The 23,177-nt window shown below is 42.4% G+C and overlaps 1 protein-coding gene across 2 annotated transcripts in view; it reads right to left on the bottom strand.

The window, feature by feature from the left end:
• The window catches only part of FLT1 (fms related receptor tyrosine kinase 1), a 174,692-nt gene that overhangs the window by 58,256 nt on the left and 93,259 nt on the right, over positions 1–23,177 (bottom strand). Inside the window, exons 13-14 of one of the 2 annotated variants that reach the window (XM_082700952.1) lie at positions 17,244–17,552; positions 12,358–12,504 (exon numbers count right to left, since the gene is read on the bottom strand). In XM_082700952.1, coding sequence (XP_082557078.1) covers positions 12,358–12,504; positions 17,244–17,552 — 456 coding nt within the window. Of the gene's footprint in view, positions 1–12,357; positions 12,505–13,112; positions 13,503–17,243; positions 17,553–23,177 lie in introns of those variants that run through there. The other variant, XM_082700953.1, reaches the window with a different exon arrangement.

Here is a 23,177-nt window from a genome sequence, read left to right on the forward strand (position 1 = left end):
ACTTGTATCTATTATGTTTAAGTTTTCCAAGGGTAAGAGCTAAGTTTTGCTCATTTTCATTTTCTCTCTGGCTCATAGACTAGGTAGGTAGTAGCTGTTAGGTAATAAAAGTACATTTTATTATGAGAATAACAATGAAATGATAAATTCTTTAAAATTGGCACATGATATATTTTTGATAAACAGAAGCCATGAGGATGATGATGTTTATAGGTGTAAGTACATGGTAAATTGTACCTGCAGATTGATACCTCTTAAAGGAATTGATAAGCTAAGAGCTGTATCTGAACAAGGGACCAGAAGAGCCAAATATAGATTCAAGATGACTAATGCAACCCAAGAAAACTGGAAGCTGGATGTCGGATTAACATTCCACAAAGAACACAGAGGAGACTGTGTTTATCCAGTCAAACTTCAGAGGTTTGGACAACTACGGGGAAGAGACATCCAAGTTTGGTAAGCTACAAAGACTGACAAATTTGGGGAGTAAGCAATGGTGGACTCATTCAATGGCCCTTAAAATGCAAATGATTCCAGTGTTTCCAAAGGATCGCCACTGGGCTGCTGCTTTCTCTGCTGAGAATTTTACCCTAAGGTCAAGCCACGCGGCAAAGCACTTGCACATGAAAGAAAATCAAAGTTGGCAACATAACGTGTTATGTTGGAAGAGAATTATGAGATGTTTAAAACACATGGCTTAAAGGAGACCTGATGGGAAATGGGATCCCTTGTGAGACTGTTGGCTCTTCAGCCATGAAAAAGAGAGAAGAGGAGCTCTCAGAAAAGAATAGGGTGGATGGGCGCCTCGGGCGCTCAGCTGGTTGATCGTCTGACTCTTGATTTGGGCTCGGGTCATGATCTCGGGGTTGTACAATGGAGCTGGTGTCAGGCTCCGCACTGGGTGTGGATCCTGCTTGGGATTCTCTCTCTCTCTCTCTCCCTCTGCCCTTCCTGCCTCCGCCTTCCTTCTAAAAAAAGTAATAATAAGATTGAGACCAGTGGTGGAAAATGCTGTATAATATTCCTCTTCACGAAACCACGAAATAAGGGAAAAGCCATAAACAAAGGTCTTTTCATTTGGGACAGTATCTATTGCTTCACAAGCCTGACTTACAAAACTGGGTTATGAGAACAGAATGGTTTCCAAAAGCTGTCAAGAAATTGTAAACTGGCTGGCTTGAAGGGGTTGTAGTTGAAGTCAGCACCTTGAAACTATGCCAAACACACATGTATTTCTAAACATTTAAGAATGAAAAGCATTCTTGTGCCCTTTCACTGTGAACTTTGCCTTTGTTCTAATGAAGTATTTCAAGATGATTCAGGCACTTAAAAAAACGTGTCCAGCGGTGCTAAGTCTATAGTTACACATAGTCGATAGCTAAAGTTTCATGGTTCGTATCTATACATTGTAAACACACACACATGCGTGCACACACACAGGCACACACACACACACATTCCTGCTGCATAGATTCTTGTCTCCATTCAGATTTGCGGTACTTGCTCCATGAGGCTGGGTGCACGTATCCTGCAGACCATAGCCATCCATCCGAAGTGGCCTTTCTGTGTCTAGCGAAGAGGTGTTTTTACAACCGGTCTAGTATTAGTACTGCATTGCATAGAGGTTAAAGTGAAGAATGTGTTTTTCCATCAGCAGAAGAATAAATTATGAGCATGCATACCACATGATAGTATATGGAGGCTAAAAAGAACGAGGCAGAATGTTATGCACCGACAGAGAAAGAGCTCCAAGGTACACTGTGATCAAAGCAAGTCCTAAAACAAAACACATAGCATGATCTCAACTCCTATTTATCTCAGAGAGGCTGGCTGTCCTATGTGACCCCTCTTCAGGTCCCTGACTAAGAACTATGACCTTGTTTTGTCCATCATAGCAGTTACTACTATCTGATGGTAGGCAATATGTGTAGAGTTCTGTTCGTTAAATTTATCACCTGGGCTTTTCCCATTAGAGTGTAAATTCAAGGTCCTGTCTGGTTCAGAGCACCTCCTATATTCCTGGTACGGAGCGAGCTTTCAGTGAATAACTGTTGAATGAATGAATGACTGAATCCCATTTATTATTTCCCCACATCTATGTGTGCCCCAACTTGCATATCTGCACATATCTAGGTAAAAAAAATGATAAAATTGTTGACAAAATACAAATCAAACAGTTGGCCTATGTTAATTGTCCACAAGGAAATTTTTTTAGCTTCTGCTATTTCGGAACTGTGTGATCTTTTACAACGAAAATGTATTCATGTATCATTTAATTTTTAAAAAGGGTAGTTTAAAAAACGAAATGATGGGCCTCCGGACTATCAGCAAAGAGCCAATGAATAGAAGTTTAAAAGATATATACATCTCCGAATACTTAGACATTTGCAAAATTTCATTATATTTGGCCATACAATGATGAAATATTTTTGGAGGAAAGTTGTACTTCACAACAATTTATAATTAAAAATGTATATTATTTATATATTATATATTTATATTTAATATTTACAATTAAATAATTATAATTATTAATTTATAATATTTTATAATTTAAAATTTTGGATTAAGGCAAAACCAAAATCCATCCCATCAGAAGACTGGCCCCCTATATATAGAGAGAGTGTGTGTGTGTGTGTGTGTGTACACGTGTGTGTGTTGCGGTACACAATATATGTTTGGTTTGCTTTATTTTAGGACTGGGTTGAATGAGATAACTCCTTAAACTAAACAAGTAACCTAATTGCTTCAGGCTGCTTACTAGTCGGAGATAATGCAGAAGAGAAGCACTTGAGCATGGCGTGGGGAGGAATGGACTTTCTCAGTTTGACTTTATCAGCATCGATGCAGTCATGCAAGCCATGCCCAAGTCCACTGACTAGGTCATCCATGAAGACATTTATTTGTGTGCGTGTTGTCCTTAATTGGATTGGGAGTCGCCGGCTGCATTAACGTCTATCACTGCAGGTCCTGGTTAAACTGTTTCAAGTTTGTACTTGGGGGGAAGAGGAGGCAATGCAAGTTCTGGACACATGGAGTAGAAAAGCCTCATTTAATTCTTCTGCTAAGAGATGGAGGCACAGTATTATCTAAGGCAGAGTGTGGCTTTTCCTTCTTTGGCCAGGCGGTCTTTGGTGTAAGCAGAAAATTGGAGACTGGGGATGGAGACGTCTCCCATTTTAAGCACCCAGACAGTGGCTGTTATTTTTGGGGTTAGTGACTTTGGACAAGGTGCAGCCCTGAGATCTGTGGGGGTGACCACTGGGAAGGAGCCCCATCTCTCGTCCCCCACCATACACCTACATGTCTCTATTTCTCTTCGTTCTTCTTCATTTCCCATTTCTTTTTCTCTGCTATTGGTCCCTCAAGCCCTAGATGCTCAGCAGACAAAACAGGCTGCTGACCTTGGCCATACTCAAACTACAGTTCTGTGGGTCATGAGACGTCACAAAAGAATAAAAAGTTGAGCTTCATTCACAGTCGAAAGCTTTAATGGGTACGAGGTTTCTCTTTGAGGTGATGAAAAAGTTTGGAAACTAGAGAGTGCTGCTGGTTGATACTTATTGTCACCCAGCTGTACATGTTGATGATTAAGTGGTAATATTTATGTTATGTGCATTTTTCCATAATAAAGACAAGGGGGCGAGAGGCGCTTTCGAAAATGATGTTCACATTCTCCATTTCTTTTCCCTCTCTTATGGTCTAATTTTTCATTTGAAAATCAGGAGGACTTTTTATTTATTTTTTATTTTTTTTATTTTTATTTTATTTATTTATTTATTTATTTATTTATTTATTTATTTTTAAAGATTTTATTTATCTACCCGACAGAGAGAGATCACAAGTAGGCAGAGAGAGAGAGGAGGAAGCAGGCTCCCCGCCGAGCAGAGAGCCCGATGCGGGACTCGATCCCAGGACCCTGAGATCATGACCTGAGCCGAAGGCAGCGGCTTAACCCACTGAGCCACCCAGGCACCCAATTTTATTTTATTTTTTTTTTTTAAAGATTTTTTCTTTATTTATCTGACAGAGATCACAAGTAGGCAGAGAGGCAGGCAGAGAGAGAGGAGGAAGCAGGCTCCCTGCAGAGCAGAGCGCCCGATGTGGGGCTCCATCCCAGGATCCTGGGATCATGACCTGAGCTGAAGGCAGAGGCTTAACCCACTGAGCCACCCAGGTGCCCCTCAAGAGGACTTTTTAAAAGGCACGAAACCAAACTTGAACCACCTGCCCTGCCATTTATATGCATGGGCTTATGCAAACTTAGTGTGTCTGATTCTCTCGGTGGGGTCTGGCTGTGGCTCACAAACGGTATATGTTTGGAGGCTTTTCTGGGCTGGTGGAAAGCACATCCAAGAAATTTTCTTTGGGCAAAGCATTAGGATAGGATTAGCTACATCTTAAGAACATACAATACCTAAATAAGCTGGATGTTATCTCAGTGCAGAGATAGATTGGGGTGTCAGGACCAATTCTCCATAAATAACTTCTAGTGATTTTCATTACAAAATGGGACTCTACCCACGGGTCACTTCACTTTTCTGGGTGTGAACCAGAGAGCTCTATAGCTGTGCTTGTCAGTCTCACTGAACCTGCCTGACATGGACAAGTAATTGCAGAAGTCCGTAAAATGACAGCCTCCATTTCTCCACCGTGTCGAGGACATGGTCAAAGTCAGGGTTCCTCTTTCATCTGGGGTTGGGCTTGTAGCTCTGAATTCTGGCAGTGCCAACCAAGGAAATGTTTTCCCTGCTATTACTTCACTGCACTCTTTTCTTAACTCCGCTCCTTTCTCTTCAGCTTCTAAATGGATGTTTATCCTTAGAAAGGTACAGAGTCTTGGTTCTGCAACGTGTTCAGAAGGTCCCCTATGCATATATTGTTGGGGGCACAACTAAGCCTTGAGAATTTGTTGGAAGATTCTGGCCAGGGAAGCTTGGGGGTTCTTGGTCTGGGTACGTGGATCCCCCATCCCTTACTTAAAGACATACTGGAGAGAAAGGAGCAGTGAGAGCAGCTGCTTAGCCAGTCTCATCGGGGGACTGATGGGGCTCCGTGGGGGGAACAGAGAGGCCAGCTTGCCCTCCCCCATGCACCAAGTATATCAGGAATCTTGGACACGTCTTCATTCATTATGCACCGCAAGGGTGGATTTCATAAGAAAGAGAAGGCAATTACTCTTCAAGTTTTACAAAAGATAATTGACATTTCTGAAGTTTATTAGTACCAAGCGATCAAGTGAAGCTGCCAATTGTAACAGCCTGAAGGGGACAGGGAGGCACTTGATTATCCTTAGGCATTAACATCCGTTTTCGTTCTCTCCTCTACCCTCCTTCAGGTCTTTCCTAGATCTCTGAAAGCTACTTTACCCTTCCGATGTCATTCTGCCACCCCCAGCCCCCAGTACAAGGACAGCTGGTCCCCTCAGTCTGAATATGCACTATAGGTACATGTATTTGGTGTCTGTGATCTAGTGGTGACAGGGAAGCTGTCCGCTTCGGGGCATTAGATAAATGGTCTTAGTGACCAAAATCCAATTTAGGAAGGAATATTAATAGGGGGTCAGAGCAATTCTCCCCTGCTCCAGCTTCAGGCTATTTAAGAAGGAATTTACTCCTTCTAAACTCTTTGCTGTTCCCCTCAGCGTCGTGCTCGGATCTTAAAATATTCTGAAAGACTTTGCATAGAAATTCAGTTTAAGCAAGTTTGCTGATGGGTTCTCAGTTTAGGCAATCTTTACTAGAAACCATCTCAGAGCGGCATTGTTTTCTGTCCTCTCAAATATTTTCAAAGGAAAGTTTGTTACTTTTTCCGGCATTTTAATGACTTTTTCAGAAACCCCGTTTACTCTGCACAATCACTTGGGAGGCGGTTTGGGCCTTTGTGGAAACAACATGTGGCTAGGTAGGCCTTGCGGATCTGCTCCGCACACCCCTCGTGTCCGTAAAGTGTCCCCACACTGCTGCCGACGGCCCCACCTGCTCCGATCTGTCGCAGTTTTGGACATTTTTAGGACCTCAGTGGAGAATCTGGGAAGTGTGCGAGGTCGAAAGGCAGCGTTCTGATCATTTCGGAGGAACTGCAGGTCCCTTGGGCAGGTGGCCGGAGAAGTAACGATGACACCCAGGAGGTCATACGTGCGGTCTCCAAGATGACTTTGCACCATGACTCCAAGACTGGAGTCTACAAACCCTTTACATTTCTAACCCCAAAGAAAGGGACGTTTCTTAGAGGAGCTTGCTTTGTACCCCTAAGAATCAAATCATGCTCAAAGCAGCCACTGGCCAATGGAATCCATCTCAACTTGCTACTGGGCCTTCCATATGACATTTTTTCCCTGGTCCTCGAAATTACACTCATTTTAGCTGATCAATTCTCGGTTCACCTGTCTCTTCGAAGTAAACACGCCTCAAACTACTCTTCTCTTCAACGCTCTGCACCCTATCAGTCCCTCCTAAGAATTCCGAGTGGCTTCTTCCCTCAGTCTAATTTGGAAGTTCTCCTGCCTTTATTTCCTCTTTATTTCATTTGCATTCTGCGTATTTAGTGAACAAGGAATAGTTGTTGTATTGTATATGCCGCATGAAGGTAGGAAAATTGAAGCAGAGGGGATGTATTTTTTCAATTAGCTAATGTATTCAAAATTATTTTAAACCTGTAATGGAGACATATTTTCTACTTGTCCCATTTATTCACTTTTTTCCAGGTTTAGACTCGTTAACTCTGGTGCCCAACTATTCACTCGATGATTGTAAAGAAGTTAGGACACACGCGGTAGTGGCTTGAAGAGGTTATGTTCATTTGAACACCTACATAAACTAATTACTTTAGATATTTGATCATTCAGATTTTAGCTTTTTCATTCACTACTGTATTGGCAGAGGCTACACAGCATCAGACACAAAGTACTGCCTTATAAATGTTTGTTGAGTGACTAAGAGCTGCTATGGAATAAATTCTGAACCTTTTAAAACTTAAAAGTAACTGGATTTGGGTTTAAAATAATTTTTAACTTCATACAGGGCATGTCTGCTTTTATTGTATTTTATTTATTTTAAGATTTTATTTCTGAGTAATCTCTATGCCCAAGGTGGGGCTTGAACCCCACAGCCCCAAGATTAAGAGTCCCCTCTCCACCCACCCAGCCAGGTGTTCCATGGGCAAGCCTTCTTTAAAAAAGTGCTTTAAATATTTTTAATATGCTGTAAATTTTTAACATTTTAAAAAATAAACCATAACTTTGGGAAGCTTAAGCTTTAAGGGTTAGAAATGAGAAAATATCCATTGTTTTAAAAATATGCTTATTAGCACCCATGAGGTCATTTAAATGTGCTTAGGGGCACCTGGGTGGCTCAGTGGGTTAAGCCACAGACTCGATCTCAGCTCAGGTCTTGATTTCCAGGTCCTGAGTTCAAGCCCCACATTGGGCTCCACGCTCAGCATGGAGCCCATTTTAAAAAATAAAAAAGTGCTGCTTGTGTATACCTGGGAGCAATGTGCACCAGCGGTCAGCCCCCATGCTCAGTGTGCAGAGTTTGGTATCCCAGCCTTTGGTCCCGGCCTCGGACAGCTTGGCACAGGCTCCGTGACCTAGTCTGCTAGTTCTCCTGCATCTATACTTCCTCATTCTTTCCTTTGTAAAACAGGCATCATAATTTATCAGACCTCTTAGGATTGTTATGTGACATGCCATGTTAAGTGAAATGCCTGGGACAGGACCAGGTACCTAGTTCAGCGCTTGTTGAATTAAACTTGCTCTGCGAAACGCCATCAAAGCCCAGTACCTACCTCTGATGATAGTCGTGAAAAGTAAATATTTGTAAATCTCACACAGTGCCTTGGTTCCTAGGGAGGGCTCAATACATTTTTATTATTTTTAATAAAGAAGACCTATTAAGATATTATCTCTATCTTCAAAGGTGTTCCAAACAAGCCCACATAAAGCAAGGGAATAAGTGACACAGTCTATGGCATGAATGGTAAATAAATCAGATATTAAGGGAAGGGAAGGGTCTCTATGGACTGGGTTGTGAAAGAAGGATTTCTGGTGGAGGCAGCCTCTAGGGTCCGCTGGCTGAGAAGCAAAGATTCTTTTGTTTGCAGGGGGCGGGGGGTGGGGAGTGTCACAGGAGGAAATGGCAACATGTGGGACAGCGCAGCTCCATGGAGGCCCCCAAAGCCGGCAGGTGCTCGAGGGGGCCAGGAGGGCCCCCATCAGGCACGGGGGCCGCATGGCTTACAGGGGGTGCCCTGCTGGGGACTGCCTTGTGTCCCCCGTGCACATGCTTTCCTGGGCCTGTGCGCGTAGCCTCCCTTTGGTTCCTGCGGATGCCCTTTGGCCCAAGAAAGCACTACTCAGCAGCTTTCATAAAGTTTTCTTGAAACTGCATTTCTTCTCTAGAATGGCTGTGCCCCACTGAAGAGCTTCCTGAAAGGAAATAAGGAGGGAGGAGAAAAGCTCTCCCGTAGTCTTTCGGGAGGCATTTTATAACCACTTGTCCGGAGCATGAGCTCTCACGTGTGCCCTGCTTCCTCTCTCCTATTTTCTTTGGAATAGGCTAAGTTGTCATTTAACAAACCCCATCCCAGCCCAGACCCAAGGCCACTGAAATCCTCTCAGGGTATCAGTTTATTTGAGTTGCCACGCGTTACAGCTCTCTCAAGGCCGTGCAGTGTCTTCTCTGGATTTTTAAATTTTAAATAATTAGCTTAATTACTTTTAAACCATTATTTATTTATATATAATTCTATATTTTATATTCATAAATGAAATATATCTATAATGATATATTTCATTAAATATATTTAGTTCTATATTTGGTATTGTAAAGATATCGCATTAAATATATATTTAATTATTAATTATTTAAACTTTATTTAAAATGTATTCTCAATATGGCTTTCCAAAGGCTTAGTTTAAAATGGACTAGTTTTCAGTCTTTTCTAGGCTGCGATCTTGGTGTTTTCCCGGTTCAGCTTTGGGAAAATCAGTGAGTCAAGGACTGTCACTCTGGTTACCTGTAATCTTTGCCCGTAGGTTTGTAAAAAAAAGAAATAAAGAATTGGTAAAAGATGAATTGGCAAAAGAATTTTGAAGATGTCCACATGCATAGTCAGCAGGTCATAGTCATAGAGCCTACTGCATTGGCTGCTGAATTTGATGCCTCAAATTGGAAATCTTATATATGAAACTTTATAAATACTACATGCATGTAAGAGATTATCTCCAGAGAATTAAAAAGTTCTTTTCCAAAAGGCTATAGCAGTTTTAAGGAGTGAATAAAAGGAGAGAAAATGGACGACTTAGTACAGTTGAACTTCATAAATGCCAACAGTAGCATCGTATGATTTTCATAAAAGATTTTATGCAAGTATGTATGTAAGACGTGTTTTAGAGAGTCTTCTCTTGGCCTTCTGAAGATCAGAGAAAGCTAGAAGGAAGAGATCTTTATTGGATTTAGAAGTGTTTGACTTTGAGCTGAATTACTAATTAACTTATCTGATACCTTCCAACAAATTCGGACAACTCAATGGCCAGTTTCTATGTAAATGAGGTGGGTCAGAAGATAGCATTTACTCAGCGGTAACTAGGGGCAAGTTTAGTGATATTAACTCATTTAAACCTTACCACGTGGTTGTGTGGTCAGTATTCTACCAATTGTATATGTAAGGAAACTGAGGCTCAGAGAGGAGGGATAAGTGAGTTGCCCAAATTCCCTGACCCATGAGGGCAATGGTAGGACTCAATCCTTCCCTCACACCTCATAATCTTTTTCCATTTGTAGTAACTGCTTTAGCATTCCATCTTGCCTTGTCTACCCTCTAGTCCCAGAATGGCCATGAGCTTTCGAAACTGGTTCAACCCTGATTCTTTTTTTTTTTTTTAATTAAAACTTTTATTTATTTATTTGACAGACAGAGATCACAAGTAGGCAGAGAGGCAGGCAGAGAGAGAGAAGAGGAAGCAGGCTCCCTGGCAGGTAGAGAGCCTGATGTGGGGCTCGATCCCAGGACCTGGGACCATGACCTGAGCTGAAGGCAGAGGCCCTAACCCACTGAGCCACCCAGGCGCCCCTCAACCCTAATTCTTTAACCCACATCCAAAGTATGAAAACTGAACACAAGCCAAATTTACTTCTTTCAAAGAACCCAACATCTTACATTAATATCTCATAAAATGTGTTTTATGTTCAAATTATTTGTGGGAATACTTTAAAGCAATTTACCTGATTTCTTTAATATAGGGCTTCTTGGCATCTTTAACATACTAATGTGAACTCTGAACTTCTAAAGGAAGGATGCTACAGGTACTGTTACACAAACCGTTTAATTTATTTATCCTTGTCTTCATCTTTTGGTTTTGGTAGAATACGTCAAGATAGAATGCCTCAGGAATAATACCTCAAGCATTCATTTTCTATGAAACTTCCCATCTTAATAGTGTGTCATCTTGGGCAAATCACTTAACCTCACTGGGCCTAAACTTTCTATCCTACAAATGGGACCAAAGATATCCCAAAGATCCCTTCAGCTTTAAAAATTCTACCATACAGCTTCCCCAACCATCCCTAAGTGTAGGCACTCATGCTCCCAGGTGAACTTGCTAAGACTAGAGTAAGATTTTCTGAAAAACTCTCATTCATTCATTCATGAAACATTGATTGATTGCCAAGCACTATGCCAGGTTCTGAGGATAAAAAGAGAAATTAGATACAAATAAGACAAAAAAGATAAAAGATCTAGAGTCTGCCCTCAGGATGAGGCATGATAAGATGATAAACATGTAGGGATACAGTACGGAAAGAGAGCAGTAGAAGTACGCATCGATAATACACAGATGAACTGATGATTATAAAATAACTCAGTAAGACAGAACAGGAACATTTATAAATGATAAAGACCACTAGAGGATCTTCCCCTTCCTTGCTGGGGCCGAATAAGGCTTTCTAGAAGAAGACCCAGTCTGGGTGTTAAAGGGCAGGTAGGCATTAGATGAAGGGAAGGTACTCCAGGCAGAGGGGACACGGGAACAAAAGCAGCAGAGAGGTTGAAGAAGCATGTGTGCCGCGATCCACAAGGGTTTGGCAAGTGCTAGAATATAAGGTTCAAAGCAGGGGAGGGGAAGCATGGAGCTGGAGAAGTAGGGAAGGCCGGTTATCGAGGTCCTTGTCTGTGAGAGAGCTTGAACTTGGTCTTGGGATAGAGAGCCAGGGGAAGACTTGAAACAGGGACGTGAGGTGCTCACAGCTGCCAAGATCTTATCCAGCTGTGCGGAGAAGATTCCGAGAGGAAAAAAGAGGTAGAGAGGTAGAGAGTCCGGAGACGTTGCGGAGACCAATCGTGAGCTCCTGAACCCACAGAGGGACAGCAAGGGAGCAGAGGAAAGGCGGGGCTTGAGAAGTATTTCGTATTCAGTAGACATAACCTGCTCAGCCTGGTGACAGATGAGAGAAGGATGAAGGGGAGGTCAGCAGCGTCTGGTTTGGATGATGGAGTGAATGACGTCAGTACGACAGAAGGCGCTGCTCGGTGGAGAAAAGGGACGTGACTTGGTTAGTCTGGCATCAGCTTAGTGTGAGGCGTCTTAAAATCAGGGCTCGTCTACCACCAGCCCTTCCTGTGCCTCACCCTCCAGTGGGGATTTTGTTTTGCGTAGAGAATTCACATGCAAGGACCATGCCATAGTGGTCGTCACTTGGTTTAGGTTGTTGGGATATTGCAAATAAGTGGTACTCTTTAGTTTTTCATGTACATGGGACTATTCAGCAAGATTATAAAGAAGTCCATTCTAATCTTCATGACAAGATCATGAAGCAGGCAACAGACTGCGTTGATCCTTACTGATTTAAGTCTAGTTGTTCTTAGATGTATTTTTTTCTTGAAAGAAAATTAACACGCGACCGTTAGTTTCACTGGTTGTTTTGTTTCGTTTTGTTTTGTGTTTAAGCCGGTATTCTCTCATTTAAAATATTCTTCTTTTTACCAAATCATGAAAATTGATAATAAGTGCATTTAAAAGATTATAAAACAGCTCTGGTCTTCCTGTCTATACCAGCTGTGCAAAGTTCTGCCGCACCTCAAACCAAGGAGCGCACTCCTCACTTTGCCTGCTGTCAAGTTGAACAGACACATTGTCTCAGGGGCTATTAGCATCTCTTTACCAAGGCACCCTTTAAAGCACATTCCGCATGGATCTTTCCCCCCAAGGGGCAGAAGAACAGGCTCAAGTTGCTCTCAGCATGAACCAGTGCTCTACTGCCTAGAGGTTCCAGAGAGGTCTGAGAGGCAGGGAGAGGAAGGGAGAGGGAGGGAGAGGATGATGAGACAGAGGAAGTCAAGGAAAACAAGCTCTCTTACCCGGTTCTTGCTGGATTTTGTGGTTGTTTTTAAACCAGGTTATCTGAGGCTCTGGGACGCCGGTAGCATGACAGTCTAGGGTAGTGGAGCTGCTGATGGCCACCGTGTGGTCACTGAGGTTTCGCAGTAGGTGTGGCGCTTCCTGATCTGGTGAATAAAGAAAGGGGATGGTTAATCCTCGTCACCTGTGTTCCCTTCTTAGCCCTGCACAGAAACGCTTCACAGATACAAACAGCAAAACTCCACCGTATGGTTTCATTCCTATTTTGCCCCCTCAATGTTTCTTCTCTGTGTAATCTGCGTCATCTCTAGAAAGTTCTAATGTACTGACGTTTGTTAGAACACACGGTAAAATCGAGAACAAAATGCTATAGGATTCGGTAGCACGGGTTTCGCCTGGCCAACGAGTTCTCTTCCTTTCTGTGAGAGCAGCTGTTCTGAGACCTAAGGATGTTGCATCCTCTATGAGCAACGAAACAGGACAACCACGATTTTTGGATGGAGGCTTAGAGTGAATTTTTACATAAAGATATCCTATTAGAGCGATGAGCTTAATGTAATTTTGCAGGTATTTTTCTTGATGTGTTTGTGAGGCCGTGTCTGTGTGACTCTCTCCGTAGTCACCTGAGGTATGAGGCAGGAGACCAAACAGGAGAATTTCTTGAACTTTGCAAGCTTTATTGATTATTTCCTTCTTCCATTCCCTTCCCCAGTGCGAGCAACCAAAGGATTCATTCAAGAGGCAGAGGCATAGGTTTGTAGTTTTTGCACTATATAATAGTACAAATATTGTATTTTATATTATTTTCTCTTAAAACATACAAATATGATACAATACAATTTATTTTAATAAAATGCCAACCAATATAGTACAACAAAATGAATTTCATACATTAGGATGCAATACATTACAACATGAAAATCCCACATCGGAACAGCAGTACCCCCAAAGGCCCCAGTTGAGTACAGTGTCTCTATTTAACGAAGTAGTCAGTCCTGCTGATGTGGATACATTCTAGCTGGGCGAGTGCTGGATTGGCAGCTGGAGCTTCCAAGGGAAAAGAATAAAGACAACTCCTAACGTCTCTCCCGCGTCACCTAACACCCTCCCGTGTCATCGTCTTCACCCCCTCCTGTTGCGCATCCTGGAACAGAAATCAAAAGGCGTTTGGCATGACTTACACATTCTGGGCCCCTGGCTTCAATTACACAGTCTGAGCGGTCTCCGACCACTGCGGATTTCCTCATCTTAGTGTACTAACACTGTGAAAGCCGCTTAGGAGCGATTACAAGGCTAGGAGAGGTGACACAGGGCAGTGGCTTGACCCTGTGTCCCCGCAGGGTTGCTGCCGACGCTCCAAACCTTTCTCTTTTTATTCCTGCGGGGAAACTCTCAGGATTTGCATTCATTCGAGCAATTCCGAAATCTCAGGTTAAAAAGTATAGTATCCTATACCTTTCAAGGAGTTAACAGCTTTCTCATTAAATTTTGATTTCCAGAGCGCATCCCTAGCTCTTTCCTCGTTTTATACAAAAGGAAATCGGAAGGCTAAAAAGAGCGTTGAAAGGAGGGCTCTGATTTAGAAACTCTCAGAGCGTGGAATGAGTGGTCACGACGGCTCTTTTGCCTTCTGTCTGTGTATCTTTCTGGTCTGTTCTGCACCGCACCCCATGACCAGGCAGAACCATTTCAACATTTCTGTTTGCTGTCTGTGCTAAGTCTGTCAAATGGTGTTTCCTAATTATAAATGCAGCCAGGTATCAAAATCTTGAATCCTGATAACTTTTCACAAGCTTGATTGTTACAATCTTGACATTTTTACACAGTAAAGACTCCAAAAGAATCAGTGCAACAGGACGAGATAATGAAGAACAGTGTCATATTCCCATGTAATGTCTATTACAGTGGTGAGCCAAATTCGACATATCTCGTTTAAAACTCAGACACAGTTCATGGAGTTATATTTTAAGAGCTTTCCCTACCACAGTGACTGTTTCCCATGCACTAAATATGATAAAATGATCAATCATTGCCCACGGGCCTTATTATAAAAAGGAAGCCTGAATATAGGGCCTACAACACTGAAAATTATTTTCATAGCTATAAACTACAGCATCATCAACAAAGACAGCATTTGACCTCCCTGACAGGTGTACTAGCAAACACTTATATGAAGGAGAATGGTTTATTTTAACAGAAATATACTGAGAACTCCCAAAGGCCCTATCTGTCTTAGACAAACTTCAGACAAGAGAAGCAGCAAAAAGACTGCAGAATAAACATAGGACTCTCAATTAAATATAAAGTTCATATAAACATGTCTGAAACACACAGTATTACATTTTTCCTTGTACCCATTTCTGGAAGAAAAAAAAAAAAAGCTCTCCTACGCGAACTCTCTCATTTTTGACTGGTTTCTCAATGACCAATCAACCAAGAAATCATTGTATCAATTCCCCTTTATACTTTATAACCTGTTTTGACATTTTAGGTAAGAAAAGGACATTGAACCCTTATTATTAATATTAACCCCAAGTTATTTGATGGGAATAGGTAGCTACTTTCCCAAACTTAACAAAGTGGAGCTGATCCCTTCAAATGGAGAAAATAAAAATTAACAGAATATTTCTGCGGGTTATCAATAGCCAAAGATAGCTCCCTACCGGGTTCTTCTTTCAGCTTTTAGTGTTATGGCCCCAAGGATCTGCCAGGTCTCCTAAATACAGAGTTTCTCTTCTTCACTTGGACTGGGAGCTGAGGAACCAGCCTCATGCCCTCTACTCCAATTCTGTAATTCTCTATATTAGGCTCTTCTTCCTCTCTTTTTTTCCCCACGATCCTCCCCTTCCTCCAAACTCCCCAGGAATGACCCAAACAAAACAGAACCCACCCAAAAGATTTTTCTTTTTTGAAACTCTCTGGAGAGATGAATTACACAGCAAACAATTACTCTGTGGAATTCTTAAAATCATCTCTTGGAAGTCCTTAAAATCCTCCCCTGGGAATACTAACACCCTTCCCCTCCCTGCAAAATTGCAGGCGCGGTTTTAAGGGGGAAGGCAGCGATAGCTTCTGCGTGTCTGCGTCACCGTCTTTGCAGAAGCAACCCCTCAACCATCCCATTTGCTATTTTGGCTTTAGTGAAAATGGAGTCCCCACGATCTGTGGCACCAAGGCATTGTTTCCTGAAGGAACACGCTGGCTTAGAATGAACAAAGCCGCCAGGCAAAAGAGCCATAGGTAACATTTCCAGATACAATTGATTATTCTTTCCTCTGGGCTGACAACTTCCAGGTTACTAATTGTTTTCAGAGCATTGGGGGCGCCATAAAACTGGCATTCCGGGGAAACGCTATTGTTTACTCTTTCACACTTGACAAAAGCAATTCCCACGTGAAAGACAAGTTTAGCCGTGGGACAGCGGCTGGGGACAGCGGCTGTTACCTAGAGGAGGAAACAGTCTGGTGAGTTCCCAAGCCTGAGAAGTTGTCATATTGTCACCTTCTATCGGGCTGCCCGGCCACGGTGTTCTCAGCCGTGGCTATTTCGGTCACTGTGGCTTGTTTTCCAATAGTTCACTCAAGGCACATATAATGATCAATCATAAATGAAAACAACAGAACAATGCATAGTAAATTGGTGAAAAAGTCACTTTCCCCTCAAACACAAGCTTGGGAGAGGAGATTTCCATCTCTCCTGATTGGAAAATGAGGTGGGTTTTTCAAGTTTCTGAATTCTGCTTCTGTGGTTTTGCCATTTCTTAATTCCCATAAAAATCCCATTAAGAAAGTGGATTTTTTTTTTTTAATGGCCAAATCCTAGATTCACATTTAGAAGAATGCATTCAACCACAGGTCACAAGAGCCTTGATTTCCTTGATGACCTGATTGTGGTATGTATGTCTTTGAATGCCATCAATTAAATAGGAGAGGGTTTTTTAAAAGAACAACCAGGGGACATATCTAAGTAAGATAAAGGCATGATGTCCATTTTTGGGGATGCGGTCAGTAGCTAGATAGTCCACTCAGAGGCGGTGAGGGGGGAGCCTGCCTTGGCTAGTCGGCTGGCTACCCAGAGTGCACAGAGCCAGGACGTGACCTTGACCCAGGTGGGCATTCTGAATTGATACTGTGCTAAAGCTTTAATTACCACTGGATTACACCGACATCTTGCACTCCTGGGGCCCATTTTAGAAGCTCCAGTCTAAGATTAATGCGCTTAATGTAAAAAAACAACAACAAAAAAAGCATTTTCAAATAAATAAGCATTATCACTTGCTTCCAGGTGCTATTTACAAATTGAGAGCGGATGAAATAGTACAAAATAAAACCAGGCAGAGGTCCGGTAAGAGTCTCAAATGCAACTGTACTTGTTCTGAGCTGGCAAATTAACTTATTCATGTCCATCTTTGGCAGAAACCAGCATTGGTTTAAATTATTCAGTTTGCGTAGCTTCGAAACTTAAAAACACAGAGAGGTTGGCATCAAAGTGGGAGGAAAGGATCAGTCCCAAGTTGTTGTCTATCAGGCAGGAGAAGACAGCAAAGAGCAGAACAACAGAGAATGCACTGCAGGGATCCTCCAAATCCAAAGGCGCACCAAGTCGGCCCCAGAGAGCAGAGCCCTCAGCCCAGAGGTGGGGAGCCCAGAGCTGGGACCTCGGGAGCTCATTATCACTCCTATCATCTCCAAATTCATTTTGGGAGGAGCATCTCCTCTGAGCCGGAAAGTTAGCAACAGTGACAATAAATCAAGATGATATGAGACAACTGTTACTTTTTAATGAGTCCTTTAATGTTTTACATTATTTTGTGTGGTACAATCATTCCTTGTGCTTTTAAATTTGGAGATCCGAGAGAAAACAGCCTTTTTGTTGCAGTGCTCACCTCTAATTGTAACTTCTTTCTTCTGAAGAATTTCTTCCCCTGTGTATATGTTCCTGGCTCTGCAGGCATAGGTGCCTGAATCTTCCAGGGAAACGTTCTTGATGGTGACATTGAGAGTGATGGAGTTCTCTTTCGTGATGGCCATTTTCTGCTTGCTGATGCTGTGGTGCATTGTTCGGTTTTTAACTGTCCGCAGCAAGATCCAAGTAATGTCTCTATATAAGAACTTGTTAACTGTGCAAGACAGTTTCAGGTCCTCTCCTTCTGTAGGCATTTTTTCCAAGTTAACATGAAATCCGTTTGGCACGTCTATAAAATAAGAACAGAGAACTTCAGTTCATAGAAAAATCAGTGTCTCCTCTGGAGATCGTCACAGATCTTAAGAACCGCTCTGACACACATTCTCTCAGTATCGGCATTAAAAGGGTGAGTACTTCTCTTTTCATGTTGGGGGAACCGATCAAACCCAGGTAGGAACCAACGAAGTCCGTTCTGCCAGAAGCAAGGCAGCAGGTACGAAGCAGGCTGGTTATTAGGAGGGCACATTTTTCCCTGGTTGCCCCCAGTGCCTTTTCAGAGCACAGTTTGTTTTACATCTTGGGGTGACAGCAACATTCCCCATTCCTGTAATACATCTAGAACTTCTACTGGTGGGTGAGCGGGTGAAATAGGGAAGTCCTAAGAGAGCGATCTGTACTAAAAACCAAGGGTGGTGTTATGGTCAGACTTATCCAAAATACGCTGTGACCAGGAGAGAAGGGGAAGTCCCAAGCACACGGCAGGAGACTTCAGTCCTGTCAGTCCCTACCACTTTAATCCTAAATTTCTCCAGTGAAAACAAACAAACAAACAAACAACCAAACAAACAAAAAACCTGATGTCCCTAGTTTCCAACCACTGGACAGACAGTATCCCTGCCTGCTACTGTGCCATCACCTTGCCTGCTCTTGGTGGGCATGGTGGGTAGAAACCAGCCACAGTACTTGCTTAGGTCCCCCTCACGGAGATCATTCTACTCAGATGTCAAAGAACAATAGGCAGCCAACGAATCTGAAAGAGTTGCCTGATTTCAGAAGTGGAGGTGATGGGGGAGGGAGGGAACAATTTTTTTAAAAAACCACTTTTCCTCTCAAAAACAGTAAAGGTTTTCAGAAAGTGAATATACCATTAAAAGCCATTTGTAGGGACCCCCGGGTGGTTCTGTCGGTTAAGCATCTGCCTTCGGCTCAGGTCATGATCTCAGGGTCCTGGAATCGAGTCCCACATTGGGCTCCCTGCTCAGCGGGGAGCCTACTTCTCCCTCTGCCTCCCACTCTCTCTACTGGTGCTCTTTCTCTGACAAATAAACAAAGTCTTAAAAAAAAAAAAAAAGCCATTTGTCTCTTGTCAATCCCCAGCTAACCTTCATTGCCATCTCCAGCAACACCTCATGAGCTCTTCTCCTCAGCTTTCTTACTCTGGACTTGTCACTTAGCTTTTGTACTCAGAGTTCCCTAGTCTCATTTTGGACCATTTCCCCAGAGGATTTAAAAAAAAAAAAAAAAATTGGTTGCTGGCCCTGAACTGACCTGCTCCCAAAACCCTCCCATTGCTTGTTACTTAGTGGCGTATCTGTATTTGAGCAAAGAATTTGGGCCAACATTTTACAAAGTACTTTGAAGATGAAAAGCGCTATGTTCTGCTATTATTATTATTATCCGTTGCACACAAAGCTATAAAGAAACCTTTAAACCTTAAGGGGACAATAGTCCAAAATTAGATATCATATCAACTCTTTCCTAAATCCGACTTTGCTTGTTTTTCTGATTTTTCTGGGCTTTGGCTTTATTATAAAGTGTCACGTCTGAAGAAATGCCAAAGTATTCATTTGAAACCTGGGAGCAGGGGGTAGCAGCGGCTTATGAAGCTGTGAGTGGCTGGAGAGAGAGGGGACCAGCAGAGGTTTTCCTGCCTTTAAAATGAATATCTAAGAATGTGCCAGAAGATGCAGAAGCCGCTGATAGTCATTTTTAACATAACAATAAGGTGTCAGAAATAGCCCCTCTAATTCAGCATCTTTTTATATTTGGGACCTTTTCCAAGCCTGCAGAGTAAAACCTCAGCCGTCAACTTTTACACAGATACCCGAAGAATTGTGCACTGACTGCGGTCAAATCATTTCTTCAAAGACCATCCACAAGCTTTCCATTTGTTTTGAGGTCCCGTCCTGGTAATTAGAACCCAAGCGAGCCCAAGTAACACCATTGAGATCATGTAGAGTTTCTATTTACTTTAGTGATTTGAAACTTCCTGTGGAAATAGCTCACAGGTTTCCTGATGGAAGATTTTGTTTATCTTTGCCAAGCACCACCAGGAATCTCAAAATAAAATGCATTTAGTGACACTGGGAAACCAGGGAGATAAGGCAGTGCTGTTCCTGTTTCACCGTCGGTAATTGCTAACACACCCATGGTCATGCGGAGGGCTAGCGAACAGCACGCACACACACACACACACACACACACACACACATAGGAAAAGAAAAGAACCAACTGGATTTTGAGGTCTGCTTCTCATATGGGGGACACTGTCAGTGAAGTTGACTTGGTTCGTGTTCCTGGACGGCCTCTTAGAGATGCTTGTCCATTTCTCAGGATAATCCCTTTGGCCTTCTCTTTGGAGCCATAGAAGATGATAAATAAAATGTCCTAATACTAGTTAATGACTCCAGAGGGAGTTTTCCTTCTAATTCATGTGGATTTTTTTTTTTTTTTTTTTTTTTAACAGCCTGAGTACAAAAACAGACCCAAAGAATTGCCTTCTAACAAAGTGAAAGTAAGAAATCTTCCCACACTTAAGTGTCTGGGCAGATTTAACACAATCCTCACTGGCGCCTACCAACTCTCATCCTCTTAACGCGTAGACATTCACAGCATCTTCTGGGGTATCGTGGAGAAGAATCCTCTTTGCTTAGAAGAGACATTCAACTTAGGGTTGGGGGGAGGAGTAATCTACTTACACAGGTGCATATACTGTGGGGGCATATTGGCTTGGTTAGATCAAACCATGTGAATTAAGTTCATGAAACAGACAAGCATAGAAATCAACAGGCTGAGAGGGGTCTCATTTGTCAGGTGGTAATAAAGAAGGCTTTCCTTCTACTGAAGAACAGAAATAACATTCTCTAAAGAGGTGAGTGCTTACTAGAAAGTTTTGCTTGTTTTAAGTAGATACTGTTTACAAGGGAATACCAAAGTTGAGAATAGAAGCAGTGGAGAATTCTTAAGGCCATCGCTAACTCCGTTACATCAGTTTGGAAGGCAACCTATGTGAGCTGTTGTTGTATTTTAAGGAAGGGGCAACATGCATGACATGAAGATCAATAAGGATCCAAATCTAGATCTTTTGATTTAGAACAGTTGAATCTTAGATCTCTCAAAGCAGTCCTTGCATGAGGTCAAGCATAAACACCGAGTGAATGTACATTCACTTTGCAGAAAACACACACATAAGGAGCAACATCCCTAAGACTATCTAGTTTTATCTCCAGTGAGAATAAATCTCATGACAACAATTTAAGTGAGAAAAAGGCAGTCATTCATTAAAAAGGTAATACATGTAAGCAAATTAATGTATGATTACCAAAAACTTGACCTTTTCAGGAGTGGCAGAAAAGAATTCAGAGCAATTACATTCTGTTTCAGTGTAAGGTTAAAGCTCTTGAATTTCTAGAGGAAAAGCATTGTAAGCCTCGATTAGGCATGTTTGAATTGAATTCTCATAGCTCCTTTCTATGGACAAGTCTTGATATCTAGGAATGGTTTCAACCATCCCATGGTTATACATTGTACAGTGTGGTAGGAGGGCATCCCTGTCTGAACAGGTGATCAGCTTTGTCAGTAATACCGCCGCACACAGACAGACACGTAGCAAATGCAAAGCTCAGTGGGAGTAGGCTAGGTATTGGTGTTGCAATTAAGGCTGGGCATCAATTCATCTTTCTTGAGGACTCTGAATAATAAGGAAATGAGCACAGCATCCCCCTCTACTCTTGGTACCTCCACTTCCAGTACTCCCTTCAGAGCAGCAAGCAGACCCATCTAAAGGCTCTATTCTAGCTATCTCCCTCCTCACAGCATAGAGTCTGTGGGGTCAAGAAAGCATGCCACCCCCACTTCCATATCTTGCTTGAGATGCTTGGGATGCCACAATTCCCTGTAAAGGTGATCCTCAGTCTGTTTCTAGACTGTCAAAGACCTCTTCCCATGTGGTCCATATACACGATGGAGTATTATGCCTCCATCAGAAAGGACGAATACCCAACTTTTGTAGCAACATGGACGGGACTGGAAGAGATGACGCTGAGTGAAATAAGTCAAGCAGAGAGTTAATTATCATATGGTTTCACTTATTTGTGGAGCATAACAAATAGCACGGAGGACATGGGGAGATAGAAAGGAGAAGGGAGTTGGGGGAAATGGGAAGGGGAGGTGAACCATGAGAGACTATGGACTCTGAAAAAACAATCTGAGGGTTCTGAAGGGGCGGGGGGTGGGAGGTCAGAGTACCAGGTGGTGGGTATTAGAGAGGGCACGGATTGCATGGAGCACTGGGTGTGGTACAAAACCAATGAATACTGTTATGCTGAAAATAAATTAAAAAAAAAAAAAAAGACCTCTTCCCTAAGTTTGTCCTCCTGAGGTCGGATCACCCGTCTATGTGCACACTTCTAGATCTCGGGGAAGACTATCTGTCAGAGGTGTAGGCAGCACTTGGATATGTGGGCTGTGGAGACCATACACCCAGGTGGAGTAGTGGGACAGAGCCAGGGGTCAAAGGAGAAGACGGTGGCAGGGGTGGGGTGGGGTGTTCCTTCTGTACCTCCAGACATTGTCACTTTCTGTTGTGGAGCTATGAGTAGTCCCCAAATTCTAAATTTGCACCTCACCTCAGGTCATCATGGAGGTATTTTTGCCCATGAGAAGCTAAAACATCACAGCTTGTTTGCTTCATTTAGAATTTGTGAGGTGGTTGGATGTAGAGCTTGTGGGCCTCCAACGATACTCTTGCCTTGGCTCTGAAAATGTCAAGGCAAGCCTGTCCTCTTCTTTTGACCTCTTCCAGTTTTATGCCCCCCTCCCCCAGGACCACCTCAGCCCTTCCTTCTCAGAGACTTGGAGCTCCGCTCTATACATACTCTCCACTGGCCACGTATGGCTACTGAGCACTTAAGATGTGGCTAGTGTGACTAAAGAACTGAATTTTATTTGATGAATTTTATTTCAATTAATTTAAAATTTAAAAACAGATGCAGGGTAATACTTTAAAAACCCTGACTGCGTGGTGAAATGGTATTTTGGAAATACTGGGTTAAATAAAATTAATTATTTTTTTAAATACAGTTTTTGCTAAAAATTTTTATATCATATTTGTGGCTTTTATTTCCATTGGACAGCATTGGCTTAGTGTTGGTAAATTCATCTGCCACATTACTTCTGCATATGCCTTTTGATATTAGGGTACAGATAACACTACTTTTTCATGTTAAAACTGTCTTCCTATAAAGACAGGGCATCAATGGTAATCCGTTCAAGGGCTCAGTGCAGAGATGAACTGTTCTAACTTCACAGTTAGTGCTCATTAAATTTGTAGAAACTTGCTGAATGTTCAGAACGGGAATCTTCTGAACACGTCTTTTATATTTGCAATCATACATATAGTGACTACGAATTTGGATAGGAACTTGCTTGCAACCAAATAAAAAGGACTGTCCAAGCCTTTGTTCCTAATTAGTCTAAATCACCCGAGATGGGTTAGAGAACCAGTATGTGTGAAATTGCTCTCGAAATCCTCCCCTAAATAAAGGATTTTTCCTACTTGGAAGGGATGCAGAGATGATCTCCCTTCTGCTCCTCGGATGTAAGAGGACAGGGGCTGACTTGGTCTCGGGTGACT

Source organism: Mustela nivalis (genome assembly GCF_964662115.1).
Source record: "Mustela nivalis genome assembly, chromosome: 15".
Taxonomy (NCBI): domain Eukaryota; kingdom Metazoa; phylum Chordata; class Mammalia; order Carnivora; family Mustelidae; genus Mustela; species Mustela nivalis.